This window comes from Physeter macrocephalus, chromosome 19, assembly GCF_002837175.3.
Source record: "Physeter macrocephalus isolate SW-GA chromosome 19, ASM283717v5, whole genome shotgun sequence".
In the NCBI taxonomy this organism is placed as follows: Eukaryota; Metazoa; Chordata; class Mammalia; order Artiodactyla; family Physeteridae; genus Physeter; species Physeter macrocephalus.
The window spans coordinates 5,255,950-5,282,464 of record NC_041232.1 but is presented as its reverse complement, the minus strand read 5'-3'; the positions used below and the strand labels follow the sequence as shown (position 1 = coordinate 5,282,464).

General features: G+C 44.3%; 1 protein-coding gene across 7 annotated transcripts in view; it reads left to right on the top strand.

Annotated features, from left to right (window-relative positions):
- Positions 1-26,515, top strand: part of LOC102986899 (kremen protein 1) — a 158,584-nt gene that overhangs the window by 15,908 nt on the left and 116,161 nt on the right. For 5 of the 7 annotated variants that reach the window (XR_008615923.1, XM_055080387.1, XM_055080391.1 and 2 more), the window contains exons 2-4: positions 3,317-3,479; positions 8,271-8,362; positions 25,176-25,300. Coding sequence is in view for 4 of the 7 variants with exons in the window: in XM_055080387.1 (XP_054936362.1) it covers positions 3,317-3,479; positions 8,271-8,362; positions 25,176-25,300 (380 nt within the window). In the remaining 3 variants the exon portion in view is untranslated. Of the gene's footprint in view, positions 1-3,316; positions 3,480-8,270; positions 8,363-25,175; positions 25,301-26,515 lie in introns of those variants that run through there. The other 2 variants (XM_055080389.1, XM_055080388.1) reach the window with 1 other exon arrangement.

Below are 26,515 nucleotides of genomic sequence, written 5' to 3'. Positions count from 1 at the left end.
TTTAAGCCACTCCTTGCTTGTCTAGCCAAAGCTTAGGCCAGTTTCATAGTGGTAGGAAACAAGGGAGGCAGGGTCCTCATTACCTAGTGCACACCCCAATATTCTGATGAAATCAAGATGCACACATAACTTTAATCCAGAACGTTCAAGTTTGTTTCCCCCCACCCCACAATTGACATGCACTGGACAAGTCTGTTAAAAAAATAATTGTCAAATCTGGTAACACTGCCTCCATTTCCCTAGCGTAGCTAAGAACAAGACTGGGTCTAGGAGGAATAGACTAAAGCAAACAGGCCTGCTCTTACCCATTCCCTCTCTCAGATGCCACCTCATTCCATTCCTGGGGGCTGACACTTGTGTGGATGGCTACCACATTCTTTTGTGTTACAAATCAAGTCATCTGAGTCTCTGAGAACACCGACCCCACTGCCCTGCAGGTTGCTGTCTATTGCTAAGGCTTTCCAGTGGTCGGCCAGCATTTCTGGCTCCCAAGCCACTCCTCAACCACTTGTGACAGGAGAAAAAGATGTATTGACACATAGCAATGAAAATTCTAGCAATTGGCAAAGATTGGCTTGATGTTCTTAGAATCATCACCTGGGCAGCTTTCTAGAAATATAGGTTCCCAGGTCCCACTGTGGTACACACACACACACACACACACACACAGACACACACACACACACACACACAGACACACACACACACGTCTCTCTCTCCCTCTTTCTTTCTCTCTAGCAGATCATATATATTCCTAGTGATAATAAGTGCTATGAAGCAAGCAAATGAAGGGCAGAAAAACAGGAGTGGAGATGGTGGGGAAGGGTTTTCTGAGGAGGTAGTATTTAGTCTGTGATGGGAAGTATTAGGGAAAGAACGTTTTGGGCAGGAAATAGCGTGGTGTGTTTACAGAATTAAAAGCAGACGAGTGTGGCTGGAGCACAGCACGTGGTGAGGGGAAGAGCTCAGGCCGGTGGAGGGAGGGCCTGGGGCCACATCGAGGGGGCTTCACAGACAAGGATGACGGCTTTGGGTTTTGTTCCCAGTGCTCACGTTTTCCTGGGAACTTTGAGCCCTGTGCAGAGAATGTGTTGTGGGAGCACGAAAGTCGAAGCTGTGAGACCTGAACAGGACCGTATTGTCCTCCGATGGTGAACAGGAAGAAGGTGGCAGCACCCAAGATGGAGGGGAGAGGCGGGTTTCAGGGAACATATTTGAAGAAAGTGAACAGGACTTGCTGATGAGCAGAAAGGGAGTAAGGAAGAGCATGGGGAAAGCAAGGATGATGCCGAAGGGTTCTCTCGGAGGCAGTATAGGGTGTGATCGAGTGCCCCAGGTGCCGCATCTGTGAAATGGGAATATTAAGGGACCTCCCCACTGGGTTGGTGGTGAGTTGATGTAAAGCACTTAGCGCAGAGCTTGGCACATGGTAGAACACTCTGTAAACATCAGCAGTGATGCAGACTGTGGTGATTTGTCCAAGGTTGCACAACTGGTCAGCAGCAGGTCCAGGACAAGAAGCCCGGGCTTAGACTCTTGGTTCAGTGTATTTTCTGCTACACCGAGCTTCCTCCTTCAATTACCTTTGAACTTTTTTTATTTATGCAGACTCTTGTTGGAGGGCTCGGTTGTCTTGGAACATGATGAGTTGCACTTCTTGTAACATGTAAATGTCATACCAGGCACGATAAAGCGCTAGGGTGTCCTTTGCAGCCTGGGAGTCCAGTTTATTTTGGCTGTTCATAAAACCGGGCTGTTCCAGACAAAACGCAGGACCCAGATAGGGAGAGGAAGGGGGTACAGGAAGAGGGATGGTTAGCAGGTAGATTTCAAATAGTAAAAGGAACATCTTTCAGAATATAGATGTGCTTGTGTTGTGCACATGCTTAGGCCAGAGGAGGCACATGCACTGCAGCAGGAGCTGGCAGTGAGAGTCCTTCATACCAGAAGTTGTGGGTCAGCACATGCCAGGAGAGGGAAAGAAATAAAGCTAAGAATGTTAGTGTAACTCCCCCAGATTGTCAGGTTCCTAGTGATACATCTTTAAAAAGTGTTTGAAGTGCTTCTATCTGTCAGTTTCAACTAAGCTAATTTTTAAAAATTGCTCTTTGTACTGTGCCTTTCTCATGAACCTCTGTGAATTTAATGCATGCAACATGTGGGGGGAAATCCTCTCAGCTAAAGTCCCCATCCCCCCCAAAGTCTGAGAGGCAGATTTGATTTGATTTGATTTGGCTGCATTGGGTCTTCGTTGCTACGCGCGGGCCTTCTCTAGTTGTGGCAAGCAGGGGCTGCTCTTCGTTGCGGTGCGCGGGCTTCTCATTGCGGTGGCTTCTCTTGTTGCGGAGCACAGGCTTTAGGCATGTGGGCTTCAGTAGTTGCAGCATGTGGACTCAGTAGTTGCAGCGCGCGGGCTCTAGAGCGCAGGCTCAGTAGTTGTGGCACACGGACTTAGTTGCTCCGCGGCATGTGGGATCTTCCCGGACCAGGGCTCGAACCCGTGTCCCCTGCATTGGCAGGAAGATTCTTAACCACTGCACCACCAGGGAAGTCCCTGAGAGGCAGATTTTAGAAGCACATTGCTGCACCTGCAAGGATTTTGTCATGTTATTAAACAGACTTCAGACCATGTTGAATGTGTCCTGTAGGAACGAATTTCAGAAAGAGGTGAGAGAAAATGCCAACTCAGCCCCTGCTCCCTCCTGTTGACTGTTTTGTGCCACCTCTATCTCAAACAGCATGGGGAGGACTGTTCTTCATTACCAGGGAATGTGAGTCATTCCCAGACTCGTGTGATTGGGATTCCAAAACGTTGCTGTATCTGATGGTCTTATTAAATCCAAGTGTCAGTGCAGCCTTTCAGACTGTAGGGGAGAGCTCAGTTACAGCTGGTGACCTGGTTCTAGTTACCACACAGAGATGCTGGCGAGAGCAGTGACCCCCTCCGAGCACCCAGAGTTCCTCACGGATGGCTGTTACCAACTCTTCCCAGATTTGGGGGGTTCCCAATTCACTCCATAGGCTTAATTACAGTTCAACTCCCTGTTTATATCCTAGTTGGGATCTGTATACTTCAGGGGAAAATGTCCTAGTGTCTGTAGACAAGCGAGTGCCAAGATGAGCCTAGCATTTGGAGGGTACCTCGTTTCAGATTTCCTCAGCCCTACCAATGTTAAATCCACTGTGTCCAGGATCTAGCAAGACACTATCCATTTCTAGCTTGGTCCAAACAAAACAAATAAAACATCAAGCAGAGAGGGAGGAAGCTATAGATGTTGCCAGAAAATTAGTTTGCTCTGTTTTTTCTTTCTCCTAGAATGTTTCACAGCCAACGGTGCAGATTATAGGGGAACGCAGAACTGGACAGCACTGCAAGGCGGGAAGCCATGTCTGTTCTGGAACGAGACTTTCCAGCATCCATACAACACTCTGAAATACCCCAACGGGGAGGGGGGCCTGGGCGAGCATAACTACTGCAGGTAAGATGGGGTTGCACAGTACTTAAAAAAATCTCTGGTCTCCTCTTCCCATTTCTTCTGGCCTTGCTCACAACAGGGAAAGCTTCTTTGTCTTCTTTTGCCCAACTCACAAGGCCTTTCTTGTTACTGTTTTAAAAATCTTTCTTGCAAAACTGCACGCGCACACACACAATCTACCCGCTCTTTTCAACTTGGGTTGCTTTGATACTGGTTTTCAGAGCTTTGCTTTCCTGTCTGATAGCTTCCATGTCTCTTTGGGAGAGTTTTCTTAGTTGGCCCAGAAGACAGTGCACAAACAGTGCAGCTTCTTAAGCTGCTGTGAATGTCATGGGCAAGCAGAGCATCATGTGTGACCCAAACCTCCCTCTGCTTCTGAGCAAAGGAAGCTGCCCTGCATTGTACCACCTTCTGCCAGCCCAGGACCACCTTGCTCTGGGAGCAGCTGTAGCCATCAGATTTGTGCTGTTTCCTTCTTTTCAACAGACTAAGGTGTTCCTTTGCTCTTTCACCTCCTGTCTGACCCTCGCAGGGGCCGAGACCCATGGTGCTTCAAGCATGTACTTGTGATTGGGGAGATGATCCATGGCTTTGATCAGATTCTCAAAGTTGTCAGTGATCCAAAACAAGTTGAGAATCACTGGTCAGTAGGGACCAGAGCACCCTTGGTTATCGCTATGTTTTAGCTATTTATACCCAGGATCCTGGTAACATGACTCATGGGTCAGCCATGTGTTGAATTTAATTATTAATAGGACAGGTGCAAAGGCAGCCTCTTGAGCCATTGGGACAGGGAAAAATGATCACCGAGCTACTCTTTGAGCTATACACTGTGCCCCCAGTGCTACCAGAATGTTGGAATCTCAACCATGGCACTGTTGACCCAGCTGAGACAACATATTTATACCTGCATTGCATGGGCCACAATGTTTACCTACTGCCCTCTCCAGGTACCTTTGCTAACACCCTAGGACCCTTGTGCTTATCTTGAAGTCTCAAGGCCTGTAGTCCATGTTATCTTTATCCCTGTGCCTTCAGCTCTTTGCTTCACCTTGGTTCTAATGTGTACCAACTGGCCATTCCCCCATCATTGCTGTTGCACTATTTTTTAGTTTGTTATTTGATTGCTATATTTTATATGTTACATTGTATTATTTGTTTGTTATAAAAGTATTAAAAGTTTTTCCAAAATAAAATTCTCAAACACAACAGATATATATATTGTTTAAATAAAAGTCCCCATTTTACCTCCCAAATCCTCTCCAACAAGGCCTACTTCCCAGAGGTAATAATTTGTATATATGCTATTTCACATTTCGCTATCATTTGTATTTTATTGTTAACATTACACATGCTCATTAAAGAATTCTTTGATGTTTTATTTTCAGAGTTATACATGTTCATTAATTTTTTTCTTGCATAATTAAAATAATTAACCCCACTCCACTTCTGGCTTATTTCCCTCCCCTAGTTTTCCTATTCATGGGAATAGTTGGCTTGGGTTGGGAAGAGCATTTAGGAAGAGAAACCAGTGTTTGTTTTTTATTTTTACATAGTTACTTATCTTATTGTTCTAAAGTGTCTCTTGGTATTAGGCTGTTGGTTTATTCTATTATATTATTCTGTTATTCTATTCTATTATTCTGTTGCCTTCTATCAAGCAAGCCTTCTCAGACGTGCTCCTGACTTTAAGGTAAATTTTAAATTTCCAATGAGGTTTAATTTATCTGACAAGAAAATCTTTTCTTATAGATTAGTACCCAGTGCTACCACTAGGCTCTCAGAAATGCACCAGTAAATATCCATTAAGAAAACACTGAGAACCAGGGGACCACCTTCCTCCTGAGCCTTGGCTGGCTGCAGTCCTCTCCTTTGATTTGATGGAATGTACCAGACCTGAACTAACAATTTATCCTTCAAAAAAAGGGATACTGAAATTGTTGATTATTATCACATCAGAGAGCTGGGGCCTTTCGTTTTAGCACTGCAGCAGAGTCAAAGATGAATTTGCTTGTTCTTTTTTTAACCTATTCCGATGCTTTTCAAATGGTTTTGACGTTGATAACAAACAGTTGTTTTCGAAAGCCTTTACCAAATACTACATCAAAGCCGAACACTGAATAGAGGGAGGAAAATGACAGTGAAACTGTTTAAAGAAGGGCTTTGTACAAATTCTCCGACTTTGATTTCTCAGCTGACATCCGACACCATGTTTGTCTTATGCGATGTTTCCAGACCCATCCCAGTTGAGATGTCTGCGAGATGGCTAGTGATGGGAACGCACTTCTCTGGCTCCACGTATCTGGACTGGGGGGAGGCAGAGAGGCCAGGACAGCAGGGTTGGCACTGGTACCTGCCTTTGGGCACAAAAAATAAAAGGACCCTTTGTGCTTCAGGGCAGCTTATCTTCTGGGCCACACAATAGGCTGATCCCTCCCAGGCCTGATAGGGGCTGCTCCAGAGCTCCGGCTGCAGGGTCTTTATGCCCATTTCCGGCCTAACCGGAGTGTCAGGTTTCCAGTGTTCTGAGTCCAAATAAAAGGAGCTTGAAAAGCAGTGAAGAGAGGCGAGGCTTTTCTGTGTGTCCAGTAACCCCTGCCATCTTTTGCTCTGTTTCAGCAGCACTGCCCATTATTGTCGTGGCATCTCTGAGTTGAAAAGACCTTAAAGGCATTTATTCCAAGCCACTCATTTAGAAATGTGGAAAAAGTCTTTTGCAATTATTATTGCCATATCAGAAGTTGGTACCAGGATTATAGGACTGTATGTTCTGAGTGAAACTCTTTAGCATAGTTTTTTTCAGAGTTCTCTGAGAAGTTAGTGTTTTGACATGGAAATAGGACCCATTTCTATCAAACATGAGTTGACTGGCCTGATCCTGGTGAAAGCTTGTCAGTGCAGTCTACATGATGTGAATTTTACTTTATTGCTTAAAAATTACACAGTGTTCATTGTAGAAGAAATGAGAAAATAAAGAGAATTGGAAAAGAAAAAAATTAAAATTACCAGTAGTCCCATCATCCAGTGATAAATACTTTCAAGAGTCTGGTGCAGGGCTTCCCTGGTGGCGCAGTGGTTGAGAGTCTGCCTGCCGATGCAGGGGACACGGGTTCGTGCCCCGGTCTGGGAAGATCCCACATGCCGCGGAGCAGCTGGGCCCTTGAGCCATGGCTGCTGAGCCTGCGCGTCCGGAGCTCTGCAACGGGAGAGTCCACAACAGTGAGAGGCCTGCGTACCGCAAAAAAAAAAAAAAAAAAAAAAAAAAGTCTGGTGCGTATCCTTCCCTAAATATATCTTTTCAAAAATGGGATTGTTGTCATCCATCATGTTTTAGAGCTGCCTTTTAAAAAAACCTAACAAGACATTGTGAATCTTTCCATATTAATAAATGTGTCTCTACACCACATTTTTACCAGCTGCCTAGCATTCCCTTATATGGACATATTTGTTTAACCAATCCTTAATTGTTGTTTCTAACTTTTTTGCATTATGAAAATGCTGTGGTGAACATCTTTGTAAGTAAAGATTTCCTTAGAATATAGCACTAAAGGAGAAGTTGCCAAGTAAAGGGGGTTTGCATATCTTCAGGGCCTTTGACTCTAATCATCAAGTTTCCATCCTGACCGTTTGCTCCATTCACATTATTATTATTATTTTTAAAATTTATTTATTTATTTTGGCTGCGTTGGGTCTTCGTTGCTGCATGCGGGCTTTCTCTAGTTGCGGCGAGCAAGGGCTGCTCTTCATTGCGGTGCGCAGGCTTCTCATTGCAGTGGCTTCTCTTGTTGCGGAGCATGGGTTCTAGGTGTGCGGGCTTCAGTAGTTGTGGCATGCGGCTCAGTAGTTGTGGCGCATGGGCTTAGTTGCTGCATGGCACGTGGGATCTTCCCGGACCAGGGCTCAAACCTGTGTCCCCTGCATTGGCAGGTGGATTCTTTTTTTTTCTTATTTAATTTAATTTAATTAATTTATTTTTATACAGCAGGTTCTTATTAGTTATCTATTTTATACATATTAGTGTATATATATCAACCCCAGTCTCCCAGTTCATCCCACCACCACCACGCACCCCCCCCACACACTTTCCCCCCTTGGTGTCCATATGTTTGTTTTCCATGACCTGGCTATTGTAAATAGTGCTGCAATGAACATTGGGGTGCATGTGTCTTTTTGAATTATGGTTTTCTCTGGGTATATGCCCAGTAGTGGGATTGCTGGCTCATATGGTAATTCTATTTTTAGTTTTTTAAGGAACCTCCATACTGTTCTCCATAGTGGTTGTATCAATTTACATTCCCACCAACAGTGCAGGAGGGTTCCCCTTTTCTCCACGACAGGTGGATTCTTAACCACTGTGCCACCAGGGAAGTCCCTGCTCCATTCACATTCTTATCCGTAGTTTTGCGAGCACCTGTGTTCTTCCAGCCATGGCACCACCGTGTTCATGGCTAAGGTGCCAGTGCTGTTTGGCATCATCTGTTCAGTGGTTAGTTGTCCCGGTTACACTGCAGTGAATTTGTGTAAACATATTTCACCTTTGCTCACTCCCTACCCCCACTCTCAAACTCTGAAGTTTCTGTTGGAGTGGATAGCTTTGTTCTTGTAGTATTACCACTTTTTTCTTCTTCATAAGAGGTGGCATTAAGATATATACAAATTATTAGAAACAACACAGAAGCTGAAGTGTTTTTTTGTTTGTTTTTGGTGAGGGGCGTTTGGTAAAACTGAAAAGCAATGAGCCAGTTGACTTAAAACAATGGGAGTGTTACCAGGTGTGTCCTTTTCCCTCCACAGAAACCCAGACGGCGATGTGAGCCCCTGGTGCTACGTGGCGGAGCACGAGGACGGTGTCTACTGGAAGTACTGTGAGATTCCCGCCTGCCAGAGTAAGGCTCTAATGCACCCATGGCAGGTTTCGGGACCCTGAGCGCTAGGCGTGCAGAGTGGAGGCCACTGCCGGGGGCAGGTAGTGCAGGCAGGTGGATTTCCTGAAGCAGGTGAAAGGAGGAGCCACCTGGGCTGAGGATTTTCACTTCTCTTATGGAGGCTTTCCAGAAACGGGACTCTCAGGTTCTCTCAGGACCCCATTCCTTTGATGGATAAGCCCAACCACAATTTCTGCTTCTGCTTGATTTCCTCGTGCTGATTCTTTCATGGATAGAGATGGCACCAGATCAGTAGCAGTCCAGATAAAAACAAAAGTACCTTGCACTTTGTGGAATTAATTTTTTAGAATGAGGGAATTCCCTGGCAGTCCAGTGGTTAGGGCTCAGCACTCTCAGTGCTGGGGCCAAGGTTCAGTCCCTAGTTGGGGAACTAAGATCTCTCAGGCCACATGGTGCCGCCCCCAAAAAAATTTTTTTTTAGAATGAATGAATAGCCCTTTATAGACAGTAAAACTAAGTTATGATACTGCTTACTGTTTAGATTTGATGTGATATGTCTCCTGAAAAATGGTGTTCAGTAAATATCTAATTAGATACCCTCCAAAGCCAATGTGATAGTCCCTTTCCTCACATTAGCATAAATATGTTCTACTGTTATTTTATGATAACTCACAACTTGTCACTCTCTACTACTGGAAAACCCACTTTCTTCTGTCTTTTAGCACAAGACCTGTTTTCTAACTGGTTCATTCATTCATTCCCGCATTCAGTGTTTATTATCTATAAGGTACAAAGGCAGAAAGATACCCTGACCCTCAGGGAATATGTGATGTGGCAGGGGATCTTAGAAAGGTACTTTAAAACAAGGTGGAAACTGTTGTGGGAAGATTTAGAGTACAGGAACCAAAATCAAACATGGTACTGTAAGGTGTTTACTAATGCAGTGTTTATAATATCTTCTTAAATATGCCAAAGGAACAATGTTTTTTAGTTCCTAGAGCTGAAGAAAAGGACAGCTCATTCATAATAATTCTACCTGTTTTTTTTTTCTTTTTCCTTATGATTTAAACCTACCCCTCGCCCTGCCTCCTCTCCCACTCCTTAGGGCAGGAGGGTGTGTGTGGAGAGGGTATGGAGATCCACGTGGGATCCGCGACCCTCTCCCTCCTGCCCACCACAGCGGTCTGAATTCTGCTGCCTCAAGGGGACCAGTGCTCACCTTTCATGAACTAAACTTCCGCATGTCACCACTGTCTGGCAGTCAGGCCCTCACTTTGCTATCCTTCCAACCTGATATACCTTGATTCAGTCCCCCAAATTGAGAAAACAGTAAAGACCAGAAGAATAGGCTTTTGCCCAGGCTGCTTAATCAAATTTTTAAAGTGAAAAACATCTCATTTGGCTCTAGTTATGTAAAAAAGGAAGGGGCAGGGGGAGAGGAAAGCAGATTTTCCTCGGTCCATTTGTTCTACACAAAGATAGTCTTTTAGTACCAGCCTATGTCATTCTCTCAGGAATGGCGAAGAGGGGATTTCAATCCGGTCGCTTTTATTTGGAAAGATAATCCTCAACTCGCATTTATAAAATATAATTTGGGCCAATGGGAGTGGACTCATGTGGTCACTGAGACTAAGTTCCAGAGGAGAGAATTATAGCAAAACAGTATGCACCACCTAATTCCCCTCTAATTTGTAATATTTGTCAGATGTGCCTCACTGTCCCAAAAACGAAAAATTAAATACCATTTTTCTTAAGGCCGTTTGGTAACCCTCTCAAAGCTTCTAAAGCCAGCCTGGAAATGGTCAGGGTAGGGAGACATACAGAAGTTGGGAATGAGAACTGGGGAGCCCCTGGTTTGGGGGTGTGGGAGGAATGAGCAGTGTCTGGCTTTGGTTCTTTGGAAAACCCTTCTGTTCACCCTGTGGGCACCAGCGCTTCCCATGAAGCTGAGCTTCAGACCTTGAGTCTGGAAGGACATTGTGCTTCTAATGTGTCAGATTAACATAGTTGAGAAAAACTCCTGTGCTGTTTGCAGCAAGAGACCTTGGTAATTGCCTGGTGGACTCAACTGAGATCCAGCCTGCCTATTTTAGTCCAGTTTTGCCCTATTTCTGGATGTAGAGTCATCATTTTCATGAATAATGCTAACCCTCTGTGTGAAGCCTGCTATTCATGATTAGCATTGAACTTGTCATACAGGAAAAGGCCTGTGACATGATCAGATTCCTGGAAAGTTCATATCTGAATATAACAGACCCAGCAGGAGCCAGGGGGAGTGAATGTTTAGGGACAAAGCTGAGCGTGGTTGAATGGTGGGCCATTGTGTGGAGACCGGAATCTCTGTTACATAGAGAGCTAAAAGGAGCAGGGAGGCAGAGACAAGCCTGATTCAGAAGGGGGCAAAGAGAGATTTGAACTGTGCTCTTGACCTACAGAACATGGATCAGAACTTACTGTTAAAAGGAGAACAACTCCTAGGTAATTGGATTTGCTGTTTAAACTGCTTCTGCCAGTATGTTTCTCAGAAACCTCGTTCTTATTGCAGAGAGAAGAAATACAGATTTTTAAAAGGAATTTCCAACAGCATCAAGTTTACCACTCCTCTGTGTCCCGCCTTCTAAATCTCTAAGTCCTATTGGTTTGGCTACTGAGGGAGAAATCATTTGGCTTAATGTCCACCCCTTGCGCATCTGTCTGTTCTTAAATAATCATCCTCACCAGTCCAATTCCTCTTTATTTTATTGCTTTTGATAGACATGCTGTGTAATACTCAGCATGGCTTTTGTTTTGCTCTCTTTTACCTATAGAGTCTTATAAAAGTTTTGTACAGTTTTTTAAAGTAAGTAATCTAGTTGAGGGGGAGCAGAACCTGCAAATGGCACTTAAAAGCAAATATTTTTTTCACATATCTGATTAGAGCCTGAGGCCACAGGCGTGAGATAGTTATCATGTTGGCTCCGAGAGCTATTTTTGGTTTGCTGTTAAATATTCACCTGATTTCTACAAACTCAACTATAAAAATTCATCTTTGAAATAGGGAAATTTGAATACAGGCTGAGTATTAGATTATATTAAGAAATCACTCTTAATTTTATTAGGGACAATAATGGCATGGTCGTTTACATATACAGAGAGTCCTTTTTTTTTTTTTTCTCCCCCCGGTATGTGGGCCTCTCACTGTTGTGGCCTCTCCCGTTGCGGAGCACAGGCTCTGGACACGCAGGCTCAGCAGCCATGGCTCACAGGCCTAGCCGCTCCGCGGCATGTGGGATCTTCCCGGACCGGGGCACGAACCCGTACCCCTGCATCGGTAGGCAGACTCTCAACCACTGCGCCACCAGGGAAGCCGGAGAGTCCTTTTGAATTACAGATACATACTGAAATATTTGTAGTTGAAGTTATATCTGGGATTTATTTTAAAGTGATCTAGCCTTCCAAAGAGTGAGTTGGGAGGGGGGAGGGAAATAGATGAAATAAGAATGGTTTTTTAAAAAGTGGCTATTTGTTGATGCTGGGTAAGGGCCTCATATTCTTTCCTACTTTTGTGTATACTTGAAAGTTTCAATTATAAAAATAATTTTTGTATTATTAAAAAATTTTATAACATTTAAAAAATTTAAAAGTGAATGTATAAATACATTCAAAGTATCTGGATTCAAATGTGTAACATGACTAAGCTAAATTGTAGTACTTTTTAAATATAGCTCACAGGTATTTGAGTTATTTATTAAGGTTAGTTATTAAAGTTTTAGTTATTAAACTTATTAAAACTATTTAAAGTTATTATTTAAAGTTATTAAAACTATTAGTTATTAGAGTTAGTTATTTAAAATTAGTTATTAGAGTTTAAAAATCACAAGGACTTTAGAAGTCATTAGCTGTGACAAATGACATTATTTAAGCTCTAACCATATGCCAGACCTTGTACAAAGTAGGGGACACAGGGTGGCATGGTCTGCAGCCTGTGGGGAGCCCCTAGTTTAGGACTGAAGGCTGACATATAAACAGATCAGCAAACGTGAGGTACTCTGTAATAAGTGAGATGAGCAAAAGGATGGGAGCAATGAAGGGGGGCATCTGCCCTGGCATGGGGGGTGGCAGGGCTGCTCTTTGTCAGAGGGCTTCCGGAAGAAGTGGGGTCTTAGTTCAGGGCTTCTCCCACTGTAAGGTACATACCATCACCAAGGATCTTATTAAAGTGCAGATTCTGATTCAGTAGTTCTGGGACAGACCTGGGACTCTGCATTTCTAACACACCCCTGGGATGCTGGCACTGCAGGACCACACTTTAAGCAGCCAGGTTCTAGATGTTAGGGTTGGGCAAAGGGAACAGTTTACATGCGTACACACACACACACACACACACACACACACACACACACACACACACACACACGTGAATTCCCAAGCAAAATCAGTGTTGCTGAGATATCAGTTTTAAGAAGGAAGGACAGGAGATGAGGTCTAAGAAGAATTAGATGGGGCCAGATAATGTTCTGAGTACAGACTTGACCCAAGAAGATAGTGATGAGGCTGAGGGGAGTGTGGAGGGTCAGAAGGAAACATTTCTCCATAACTTCTTAAGCCTCTGTATTAGGGATATGGGGGGGTGAGGTTTCTCCCTCCTAATCTGTGAGAAGTTCTCTAGTGATTTTATCATATTCTCCCAGACCAGCCCTAAGAGGATGCCAGCAATAGCACCTCTGCCATATGGGACCTTTGGTCAGTCTCAGCCAGTGACCTCACTGGCTCAATTTCCTTTTATTTAAATGATACCCTGACTTTGTTAAAACAGATTTGTTGTTCCTTAAAAAGTGCAACCCTCAAAACAGGATTTGAAACCTTCCGATTGTGATCCCTAATAAGAGTTTTTCAAGTTCAGACTTCGAGTTTTAAAGTTCAGACTTTGAGTTTTTAAAGTTCAGACTTTGAGTAAAAAGCCAAGGGCACTTTGGCAGTGGTGGTCAAAGCAGTCTCTCAATTATAGAAAATGTTTTGTTTTTGTCAGCACTTTCTGCATTTTAATGTCAGCACTGATTTTTAAACATTTAAGCTTTTATTTCAGTTATTATTGAGTACCTAGTACGTGTACAGCACTTATATTCACATTATCTTATTAACCTTTTCAACAATTCTATGAAGCAGGTGGTATGTCCTCTCCCGCCTGCCCCACTTGGTCAGATGAGAAAATGAAGCTGGAGTGCTTAAGTGATTTGATGAGGATTACCCTCTGAGTCAAATAGGATTTGAATCTAGGACTCCTAATGGCAAGACCAGTGCCCTTTCTGTCCAGTACTTGAGAATAGCCCCATTTCCTTTATTTCCTTAAAAGCAAGAGCCTTGAGATGGATCCAGGCTACTGTTGAGGTCATTCTTGAGAATTTTTCTTTGTGGATTGTTTGGGAATTAGAGTTTGAAATTCTGATAGTATGCTGAATTATTAGGATTGCCTTTTTGACATTGTAGAAACCAAAGGATTAACTCAGTGGCGACAGAGGGTCTGCAGTTCAAGCTGTTAGCTCCAAGTCATTTTCTTTTCTTCTTTGAGTTTGGGAAATCCCAAGCCCCGGGAGTAAGCAGGCTGTGATGGTATCCAGGAAGCATTTGTTGCAGGCAAAGCCAGCTCTGGAGACTGTTGGGCCTATCTCCGCGGGTGTTCCCGGCCCAGCTGTTCTCAGCTGGGAAGGGGCTCCCCAGAAGTGGACCTTTTGTTTGAAACCCTGAATCAGCAGCCTTGTCCAGACCTCAGGGTCTCTCCCAGCACTGTGTTTCCATTGCACTGGCTGAACCTCACCTTGAAAAAGACACATCTCAGCACATCACTAACACTTTACAGCTAAAATGAAACCTTAAACTTCAGCTGGTAGCCAAAGAAAAGATGAACATTAATAATATGAATTATGCCGACTCATTTTTTACCTTTTCTCTCTTTCCACTACAATTATTTAATGTTTTTGTCTAATTGAACCCTTTTAGACTACCCAAATTAGCATGGTCAGAATCCTGTTTTTGATTGTTTATTGTTGCGTGACGAGCAGTTTTGTTTTCCCAACTGGACTAAGCTGTTCAAATATCAGCATAGGGGTAGCTCTGGAATCTCTGTGAAGGAGAGACTTAAGGTGGAGGGGTACTCGAAGGTTTCTCTGAAAGCTGTGTTTGCTCAGCCGGCCCCCTCATTTTACTTGGACTGTATGTTTATTTACAGAGGGGTACTGATGGAATTTATTGGGGCTTTCCCTCCTTGAGCCATATATTTTAACAATCTTCCACAACATCTAGCACTGTGGAGGCTGTAACAGGTGCTCACCAAATATTCTTGCTGATGTGATGTCATATCTCTCCCAACAAGAGAGACAACACAGTCTAGTGGAAAGAATGTGGCCTCCAGAGTCATACCGGCTTAGGTTGTAATCATTACTTGCTTAATAGCTCACGGCCAAATGACTCTCCTGTGAGCCTTGGTTTCCACATCTCTACCTTTCACGGTTATTTTGAAGATTAGATGAGTAAAATACACATGACTCTGGGTCCAGGACCTAGCAGAGGGAAGGCATGAAAGTAACAGCGTGGATTGTGGTGGCCTTTGCTTTCTCCAAGGCATAAACCACCATTGGCATGCTCCTGTCATCTAATTCCTAAACAGGTTATTCCTAACCTGCATTTTATTTCTGTCTGTTCCTGCTTTATATGATTGGCCCCGGGGCCCCGGAGCTGTGCCTCAGCTGCTCGGAGGCCATTACCCTGGGGCCTGATGTGACACTGCACTCAGGGAGCACAGGAGGCCCCACATTCGTTCTGACAGTGCAGTTTTATGGTTTCAGATCTGGCATATACTCGATTACTCATTGTTTTTGGCAGTGGATATTATTTAATTTTTCACTAAAAAAATACAGACTTTCTGAACCAAATGAACATTTTCCTCAGCGACAGTTATATATATCACATTTCCAAAATGTTCTAAAGCAAAGTTGTGTAAAGCATACTAATAACTTAAAAAGGGAAAATCATTCAGATCCATAAGGACAATTTTACTGAAAATCTTTACACCAGCACTTGCCTGTAAGGAGTATACATAAACATAAGAAATAGTCCCTACCCTCAATCTTATGATGTAATTAGGAATCTGAGTTATAAACACAGGAGAAAATTGGAGACCAGCCCACCAATTATATAAATAAGATTGAATTATGAGGTAGAGAGCTGTGAGTTTTTGAAGATGAGAGGGCTCCGTGAGGGTTGGGGAGCTGGAGGCATCATTATGGAGTAAGGCTGGTGGGGCTGGACGGGTCAGGGCACAGCAGGTCAGGGAACAGCTGGATAGAAACTTGGAGGAAGGACACGGATGGCCATGCATGCTGGTGGGAGCCAAGATGCCTGAGGAAAGGAGCAGACAGAGAGGAACTGGGTCAGAACCTTGAAAGCCAGGGCTGATTAGTTGGCAGCTGACACGCTGAAAGCCCTCATTCAGGAAGATGAGCCCAGTGTCCCTTAGAGGATAGATCAGGGGAGGGACGTTTGGGGAGGAGAGAATGGGTGTAGATTTCTAAACGCAGGGGAGGAGGGCCTGGGCGGTGGTGGCAGCAGTGAGATCGTGCAGGAAGGGTTAATCCAAGATGCGTTTAGGAAGAAGTCAGAACTTGACAAGTGGAATATATAAGGGATGAAACAGCAGGAAGAGTAAAAGATGCCTCTGTGGTTCTTTGCCTGGGATATTTGTGGTGTCCCAGAAAAAAAGTTCAAGTCAAACTGAGCTCTTCTTCCCAGAGACACAGCTGTATCATTCCTCTTGAACTTGGACTGAACTTTTGTCGAGTAAGGTGTTTCAGTTGTCTGTTACTGCATCAGAAACCACCCCAAACCCCCAGTGACTTAAAACAACAACAACTTGTCATTTCTCCTGACTCTGGGGGTTGGCTGAGTTTCAGCTCGGCCGTGCTTCTACTGCTCTTATCTGGGCTCAATCTGGTGGCTGCATCCACCTGGGGCCTCTCCTGGGGCTGGGGCATCCAAGACAGCTTCAGGCCTCTACCTGGGCAACCTCTCTTTCCAACAGCATACTTAGACCTCTTATAGGGTGGCCGGCTTCCAAGAGAAGCTTCTAGTCCCCTTAAGAAGTGAACTCAGAAGTCCACCATATTCTGTTAATCAAAGCAAGTCACAAGGTCAGTCCAGATTGAAGAGGAGAAGAAATTTGATTCCAAGTTTAAAGTGGGGAGTCACCCACATGTATGACATGAGTGGGGAGGGGAGAAATGATTAGACCCTGCTTTGGAGACTGTCTACCGCATTATATCACCAGAAATTAAGTTTCAAAGAAGGAACTCCTGCCAGAGGAGAACTATCTCTGTGATACATCAGGGTTATATGGGGGTCAGGATCCTTAGGAACTCAAGACTACCTTCCCCTAAAGGTAAAATTTCAAAGGGTAGAAAAAGTGGTGTTTACTTATTTATTTGGGTGAGTTGATAATGAGACTCAGAGACATAAGTAGGGCTGCTTGAAGAATCAGAGTGACTGAAAATGAGAATTGATGTTTAGAAATAAAGTTATAGAGGTAGAGGGATTCCCTGGTGGTCCAGTGGTTAAGACTCCATGCTTCCACTGCAGGGGGCACAGGTTCAATCCCTGGTGGGGGAACTAAGATCCTGCATGCCACACAGCATGGCCAAAAAAAGAAAAAAAAAAAAAAAAACTTAAAAAAAAAAAGAAGTTACAGAGGTAGAAAGGGGCCATGTTATGATAGGACTTGGACCAAACTGGTGGCTGTCAGGTTTGGAACGAAAGTTATAGATGGACAGGATGGGGTACATTGTGCTCATAGTCATGGGCTGAGAGTGTGGGATAATCCGCGCTTAACCTATTGATGCTCTGAAGGAGGTATTTGAATTGACTGGTCCTCTGATAGGACACCAGTGGTATCATCTCATGTGTACTTAGTCCTTATTCCCACGGAAGGGAGAATTCAGCTACTGAGGCACCAATGTGGAGTCCCTGAGGCAGAAGATAGTCTCTGCTACACAAGGTTAAATGACATTTAAAATAAGCAGTCACCACCCCCGCTTCTGTAGCAGGAAATAAATTGCTTGTTCTTGAGAACTTTCCCATCAAGAATTTAATAGAAGCAGGTATACTTATATCATTTTGATGTTTTTGTCAATGTTTCCAAACAATGTACTTTGAAATCAGATCACTTCTTATTCATTTTTATATAATTCTCCTGATGCTCTTCATCACACATTAGTGATCAGAAATAAGATGCAATTCCCCAATCCCTGCCTGCAAGACCTGAGTAGGATCTTACTGTAAGTTGAAGGGAGTTTTGCCTTAACTCATGGATTGTGCAAGAATGAACTGCTGTTGGGTTTGACTGATTGTGTATGGGTTGTGGTATGGTGTATCTGAAGGCTATTGAATGCAACTTACAATGCTTAATAAAAATCTTTATTCTTGTAGTATAAAAATGTAGAACTTTGCTTCTGGTTTCTTAAACAAATATCTCAGATTTGGTCAGAGCACTGGAATAGAAAACACAGTAATGGGTCAGAACTTCTTCTTAAGCAAATTACCATCTGAAGATTTTTATTCAGACTGAGCTTTTACAATAAAAGCCATGTTTTCTGTGTTTGTCAGGAATTGTTAGATTGTGAGGAATAGAACTCACTCAAGCTAACTTGAGCAAAAGAGATTTATTTATTGGAAGGACACTGGGAGTATATCACAGAAGCCAATACCTGTGTCCCAAGAACCTGGGAAGGAAGTACCCACTCTTGCCATTTTTCTTTGGGGCTACATGGCCTCCCGTCTCTGCCTCTCTCTCAGTATGGTGTCCATTCTTCTTCCTCTTTGTGGACCGACAGAATCAGCTCGCTCATCCACTCAACGTGCCCCAAACGTGGCTGGTTGCCTTAATCCCTACTTGACTGAACCCTACAAGTCCAGTGCCTGTAATTCACTTACTGGAATCTTAGTTCCACCTTCCTGGGAGAGAGGATCTGGTGGCCCCAGTGGGAGTCAGCTGTGGCCAGAGGATGGGTGGGGTTCTTTGGCCTGTCCCCACCCACCAGCAGTTATGGTAACAGGTAGCAGGTCCTCTGAGACAGTGGTTCTCAGAAAAGGGCTGTTGGCTGTGGAGGCCCGCATGGCGGTGTGTTTAGCACCTTCACAGTGAGGCCACAGTTATATCCAAATGTAATGGCTGTTTAGGAAGCCTACCTGGTTGCTTCCCAACAGTTCCTTGTGGTAGTAACAGAACAATAGTTCCTGGATTAATCCGAAGAGAGAACCATCTTCCCTCAGCCACCTCTAAAACTTTTATCTCTGTCAGGAACTCTGAACATCTGAAGAGGTTGTTGGTAATTAACTATCACGTTTTAAAGCATCAAGTATGATAAACAAGGGGTCCATTTATATTTTAAGATGATTTTAAAAAATTGAATGTGTTGGAGCCTCTTTGGTAAGAAAAAAATACATGACCAAGAAAAAAATGCATGACCAGGGACTTTAAAGTGGTCTTGAAAGTGAAAAGGAATCTGAGGACAAATATCCTTTTTCAAATTGACTTTTCCTCCGTGCTTCTGGGAAGAGCTAAGGGTGGGACACAGTCTGGAAATCCACTCAGTTGACCAGTCATGCTTCTGAAGACGACAATGACGTGTCTTCTCTGGCGAGACTTCGAGCCACACTTTCCAGTGCGAGTCAGAGGCAGTGACAGCCCTCAGAGGCTGGCCTTGTGGGACACAGGGCACTGAGGGACTGCGTGTTTGCAGATTCAGTCTTTATTCTCAGGAAGTCACTTTCATTTAGCTCCCAGACTGTCCCCATGAGGAAAGTGGGGGGGCAGGGACACCAAGAAAAATACCGTGGAGTGAGAATCTGCCACTCTAGAGCTGACCTCTGCTCTCCAGTTAGTTCCATCTTGTGTGTCCCCACGCAAGGCCCTTAACCTTGCTGAACTGCAGCTTCTCAGTCACCTAGGAAGCACATCACCTGTCCCACCTTCTTGAAAGGGACCTGAGTTTCATGTGAAAGGCTCTCATGGCAGTGCACTGTATCTAGCCAGATGTAAGAGGTTAATATTTTAATATCTAGAATCAAACCCAGTTTTCCAAGGTGGCTGCCTTTGACTTTATCTTTTAATTCAATGCTATTTTACTTTTTTTTTTTTTTAATTTATTTAGTTTTGGCTGTGTTGGGTCTTCGTTGCTGCATGCAGGCTTTCTCTAGTTGCGGCGAGCGGGGGCTACTCTTTGTTGTGGTGCGTGGGCTTTTCATTGTGGTGGCTTATCTTGTTGCGGAGCATGGGCTCTAGGCACACCGGCTTCCGTAGTTGTGGTATGCAGGCTCAGTAGTTGTGGCTTGCGGGCTCCAGGGTTCAGGCTCAGTAGCTGTGGCACCGGGGCTTAGTTGCTCCACGGCATGTGGGATCTTCCCAGACCGGGGCTTGAACTCGTGTCCCCTGCATTGGCAGGCAGGTTCTTAACCACTGCGCCACCAGGGAAGTCCTATTTTACTCTTCTGTTAACCGAGCAGGTTATTCTTTTTTTTTTTTTTTTTTTTTTTGCTGTACGCGGGCCTCTCACTGTTGTGGCCTCTCCCGTTGCGGAGCACAGGCTCCGGACGCACAGGCTCAACGGCCATGGCTCACGGGCCCAGCCGCTCCGCAGCATGTGAGATCTTCCCAGACCGGGGCATGAACCCGTGTCCCCTGCATTGGCAGGCGGATTCTCAACCACTGCGCCACCAGGGAAGCCCCAAGCAGGTTATTCTTGTTGGTGTGGTAAATGATGAAAGCCTTGTTATATATAATGATAACAAACACTGTTTATTCAGTGCATACTATATTGCCAGGCCTTGTGGTGTTTACTTTATTTACATTATCTAATTTTAATTCTCACAAGAACCCTTTGAGGCCCATATTGTTCCTCATTCCACTGTGGACAAACCTCAGCTTAGAAAGGCCATGGAGGAGGGGCCAGAGTTCAGCCTGGGGTCCTTCTGACTCGAAAGCCCACATTTGTGAATGCTGCAAAATGCTAGCTGCTTCTGGACAGGTGATGGTAGCACCAGTGCTCTTCAGAACGTTGCCAAGAACTGGGAAGTGAGCAAACAAAAAACAACCCCTGAGCTACAGTATGGATGGCCGAAAGTGGAAAGTGGTAAAGGCCTTCCCACTTTCAGAAACTATAATTTTCCACACAGTTCTAATAAGCTCGATAGTTTTCTTCTAAGCCTAAGAAGCAGAAAATTAAGAAGAGGATAAGCAAAGACCACAGGCACGAACAGTAGCAAGTAGACGCTAAGACTCCTTCCAGTTCTAATGTTCTGAGGGTTCAGCTGCCCCAGCAGTAACCACGGAGACAGATTAACTATTAAAGTCAGACACAGGAACACAGAAAAGCACACCAGTCTGGGACCATTTGGTGACGTACATCTGGTGACCTCAAGCCACCAAGAAAAACTTAAAGTACGTAAGTTAAACTAAGTTTTTTTAAAAAATAGCTAATGCATTTTAGAAAAGTTTCATCCAAAATGATAAAGATAGAATTTTAAGTTTTAAAGTTAACCTTTAATGGAGAACTTGGTTATCTGGAATGGTGTTTCTAGATAGTCAAAGAGGACAGAGAGGAGTCAAAACCAATGGGTACTAGCTATAAGTGGACGTCGTGATGCAGATCAGCTCTGCCTTTCACTCTGCTCTGCTCTCTCGACTCCCTGCTGCCTAATAGGTACCTCTCTCTCTCCATGAGTTCAGCTGGCAATGTGGGACACATTTGTTCATTCAGCACACAGTTTTAGAGCACCTGCTGTATGGCTAGGACCATGCCAGGCCCTGAGAATACAAGTGGGCAGAAGGTACAGTCCTACCCTTAAGTTGTTCATGGTTAATTGGGGAGAGAGACACATAAACAAGTGTTTAGAATCAAGCTTAGCATAGGCTGCTGTAGTACTACACAGCAGGGGCGTATAACCTGTTTTGTGGGATGGGAGGATGATGGGAGGCCCATGGGGCTTCCCAAGGGAAATGATGCTCAGGCTGCAATCTTAAGCAAGGAAGAGCATTCTAAGCAGAAGAAACAGACTTTTGTAAGAAAGTTCAGAGGCCATAGAGCAATGTGCAGGTGGGAAACTTGCAGATGCACTATAATTTATCTTGGCTTTCATATAGAATGTGAGCCGAGGGAGGGATAGAGAGGGGGGGTCATGCTGATGGGGGTGGGGTAGGGGAACAGCACAGATCAGGCAGGGCCTTGTGTACCATGTGAGAGAGTTTGGACTTTATCCTGAAGGGCAGCCTGGAAGCTTTGAGGGTTTTAGGCAGGGCTCCTGCATATACCTCTGCAGCTCCTGCTGCTTTTCCCTCTCTTTCACTGGTCATACTCACTTCTTTGTGTTCCTGCAAAGGCCAAGGTTTTTGCCTTAGGCATTTGCCCTTGGCCTTCTTCTGCCTGGAATGGACTGTAAAGATTACTCTGCTTGCAGTGTACTAACTAGATTAGAATAGGGTGAGCCTAGGAGCAGGGAAATGGAATAGGAGACCGATGGAATAGTCTGAGTGGGAGGGAACGGTGGCCTAAACTGGGGAAATGGCAGGCTGGATAGAGACGTGGACAGGTGTCTGCAATATTTTAGGAGGTAGAATTGACAGTGTCTGGCAAGCGATTGACTTGGGTGTCAAAGATGATATCTAAGGCCATGGGTATTCAGAGGGGTGGAGCAGCAGCATGGTGTGGTCTGATTTCCAGTGATCCACCTCCCGGTGTGCTTTGGGACCTCACTGCCCGACCAGAACATGAGCTGCCTGGATTTGCTCACCGAATTATTGTGAATAAAGCTTATAGGTTCCAGCTGCATCAATGCAAACTATGACCCTGTTTATGTCTAATCTTAACATTTATGATTATGTGCCTTGGGCTGTCTATAAATGAATACATAATATCATGCTTATTTGTGAGCATAATGGAATAAATGAGAGAGAAATCAGAGTAAATGACCAAGACAATCATGATCAAGTAGCTCTTATTAAAAACCATTAAACGCATGGCTCAGGTTTCCATATGTAAAGCCCCTTTAACAAACTTGGTTTATATGATATGCCTCCGACTAGAGATGCTTACTTAACTCACTGCATTTGTTTAAACTCTAAAATCCAGCCATTCCCAAGCTAGGCCCCCACTGAACACTGTGAACTCCTACTGCCTAGAGCTTTTCTGTTTACATTTGCTTCTATAGAGATTTGGTTTGTTTCCGAAAGATGCATTTTAACATTTGTGTGGTGAGCCACATTTGTTATATTTGAACCATGTGTGATGCAAAGGAGAAGGGTAACCACTTGGCTTAGGGGGGAAGGGTGACTCTTTGGGTTAACTTCCTGCCAATTTTAAATGAGCTGGTTAGATGTAGATGGTGACAGAAATTAAAAAGGTGTATGTGTACATATATATATTATGCACACATATACCTATATACATACATATGTGTATATATATGTATATTTTTATATGCCAAAAACTAGTTTGGATATAAAGCTTACTAAACCGGACCATGCTGTTCTCCGGTCTTAAACATAAAGGAAAAGTGCTTCCTAAGAATCTATATGTCTCACTTTGGAATTGGATAATATATAACTCTTGACTGACCTAGAAGTGCTTCTAGGACCAGGCCTCATTCATGTCTTATTATAGCTATAGTTATGTAAACTGTGAGGAGCCAAACAGAGAAAGTAGGGAAAGGGCTTCATCTGATGGTGAAGTGATTCATAAATTAATAACAGATGGAAAACTAAGGGGCAGAGAGGTTGATTTGTCCATGGCTCACAATAAATTCATTCCTTCATTCAATGAGCATGTATTTAGTATGTGTCATATAGGTGTGTTAGTTGTCTATTGCTATATGACAAAGTACTCTAAAATTTAATGAATTAAAGCAACACACATTTTAAAATGACTTTTTAAAAAATTATTTGTATTTATTTATTTATTTGGCTGTGTTGGGTCTTCGTTGCTGCCTGTGGGCTTTCTCTAGTTGCAGCGAGCAGGGGCTACTCTTCGTTGCAGCGCATGGGCTTCTCATTGTGGTGGCTTCTCTTGTTGCAGAGCACTGGCTCTAGGCGCGCAGGCTTCAGTGGTTGCGGCATGCGGGCTCAGTAGTTGTGACTCGCGGGCTCTAGAGCACAGGCTCAGTAGCTGTGGCTCATGGGTGTAGTTGCTCCGCGGCATGTGGGATCTTCCTGAACTGGGGCTTGAACCCATGTCCCCTGCATTGGCAGGCGGATTCTTAACCACTGCACCACCAGGAAAGCCCCAACACACATTTATTATCTCACACTTTCTGTGGGTCAGGAAATCTGGGCATGGCTTAGCTGGGTCCTCAGCTTCAAGGTCTCTCATGTGTCTACCAGGGCTGGGATCTCCTCTGAAGGTTCCCCTGGGGAAGGATCTACTTCAAGCATACATAGTTGTTGGTGGGATTCAGCCTGTGCAGAAACTGAAAGTCTCAGTTCCTCGCTGGCTGTTGGCTGAAGGCCATTCTCAGTTCCTTGCCGCATGACATCTCGGGCACGATATGTTGCTTTATCAAAGTATATAAGCTGAGAGGGCAATAGAGAGAGTCTACTAGCAAGACCGAAGTCACAGTCTCTTGTAACCCAATCACAGAAGTGGCATCCCATCAACTTTGCCACGTTCTGTTGGAGGAAAGCAAGTCACTCTTCCAGCCCACACTCAAGGGGAGGGGATCACACAAGGGCATGAACACCAGGAGGGTAGGGGTCATGGAGGGCTGTCTTTGAAAGGTCTCTACCACAGTTGGTATATATATTTAGGTTTCCTTATTCTCAGTTGCAGCTTTTTCTACTAGACCAGACCATCTGATTGTGTGGTTGTGAAACACTAATATGTTCACTGTGGTAAACAGAATAATCTCCTTTCCCAAAATGTCTATTTTGTAACCCCCAGAATCTTTAAATATGTTACCTTATGTGGCATATGTGATCAAGTTAAGAATTTTGAGATGGGGAGGATTATCCTGAATTACCCAGGTGGGCCAGTGTAACCACACAGGTCCTTGTAACAGAGAGGCAGGAGGATTAGAGTCAGAGAAGGTGATGTGATGATAGAAGCAGAGGGAGGCAAGCAGAGGCTGGGATGGGGCAGCCACAAGCCAAGGAATAGGGGCAGCTTCTAGGAGACGGAAAAGGCAAGGAACAGGTTGTCTCCTCGAGCCTGCGAAGGAACACAGCTCTGCTGACACCTTGATTTTAGCCCCAAAAGACCCATTTAGTACATCTGACCTCCAGAACTGTTAAGATAATGAATTTATGCTACCTTAAGCCACTAGATTTGTGGTCATGTATTCCAGTAGCAATAGGAAACTAATACGTTCACCAAAGGACCTGGTTAAACCAACTTGCAAGGCTTTTTAAGAAACAAGGGGAGGCACAAGGCATAGGATGGCGGGCTTCCAAGGGCTTTTTTTGCTGTCCAGTGACTCTGAAACATAATTTACATATTGTAGCTTCTCTGTTTTTAGGAAGTTATTCCTAGTTCTCGTCAATACTAAATTCTATCAGTATTGAACAGGTGAAGAATTTCTTAGGCTTAGTTATGTGGGCCTCACTCATCAAAATAAAACAAAAACATAGCAGCTAGCAGAGGACACTAAGGCTTCCATTTTTAAAGCTTGTTGCTTGCTATTCATTTGCACCTTAGGAGTGGAAATGTTGGCTGAGATGAGAGTACCTGGCACAACACGCTTTTCCCTCTTGGTGTTCACAGCCAGATGTTGTAAAGTTCTTTTGTTTTTCTTCTTTCTTCAGTGCCTGGAAACCTCGGCTGCTACAAGGATCATGGAAACCCACCTCCTCTAACTGGCGCCAGTAAAACGTCTAACAGGCTTACCATACAAACCTGCATCAGTTTTTGTCGGAGTCAAAGGTTCAAGGTAACGGTTCTGTGGCTATGTATCTATAGAAAAAGATAAAGGTGTAAGTACATTCTGCTAAGATACCTTTTTTTTTTTAATTAATTAATTTATTTATTTATTGGCTGTGTTGGGTCTTTGTGTCTGTGCGAGGGCTTTCTCTAGTTGCGGCAAGTGGGGGCCACTCTTCATCGCGGTGCGCGGGCCTCTCACTATCTCAGCCTCTCTTGTTGCGGAGCACAGGCTCCAGACGCGCAGGCTCAGTAGTTGTGGCTCACCGGCCCAGTTGCTCCGCGGCATGTGGGATCCTCCCAGACCAGGGCTCGAACCCGTGTCCCCTGCATTGGCAGGCAGAGTCTCAACCACTGCGCCACCAGGGAAGCCCTAAGATACCTTTAAAACATATAAATTTTAAAAAACAACCTGTGAAGCTATATGACTGTATACTTTTCTCCAAGGAGAAGTTGGAGGAAGAATGAGGCTTGGGATTCAGGGACGTGAGGCAGCACTCTGTCCAAAGACTGTGAGAAAAGGGGAGGAAAAGCACCAATATCTGCGTCCCAGTTTGACCTCCAACACAGTTATATGTGTCCTTAAGTCCCTGCATATTATGAGCAGAGACATCTCTGGCTCCGTGGGGGATCTGGGAATAAGCCAAGGTAGTGGTTACTTCTTTGATACATTAGGGGGCCCTAGCCTGGACACCAGTCCAAAATATTTTCCTTCCTTCCTATCCATTCTTCTATCTGAAACTCATTCGTCGGCCGTTAAGGTTCAATAATGCTCTTGTTTATTATATCAAAAAAAAAGAAAAGTCTTCCCCCCCCCTTTCTTCCTTCCTTCCTCCCTTCCTTCCTTCCTTCCTCCCTTCCTTCCTTCCTTCCTCCCTCCCTCCCTTCCTTCCTTCCTTCCTTCTTTCCTTCCTTCCTTCCGTCTGTCCATCAAAAGATCATTAATCAGGCCCAAGCGAGGAGAATAGACTGGCAGGGTTCAGGGCCTCTGTGGGGCAGGTAGCTGAGCAAGGCAGTTGGCCCAACGTGATCTAGCGATTGGTTGCTTGCAAAAGATTGAGCACATAAGTAACTATATTGAGGATAATGGAAGCCAGGTTTCTCACTGTTAGAGAAGAAAGCCAGGGAAAACTGGAATGAAGTCTATAGTGTTAGACGGGGATTGAAGTTATTAGTATAGTGCATGGTTTCTGATACGTATAGAGAGGGATAGAAATAAATTTAA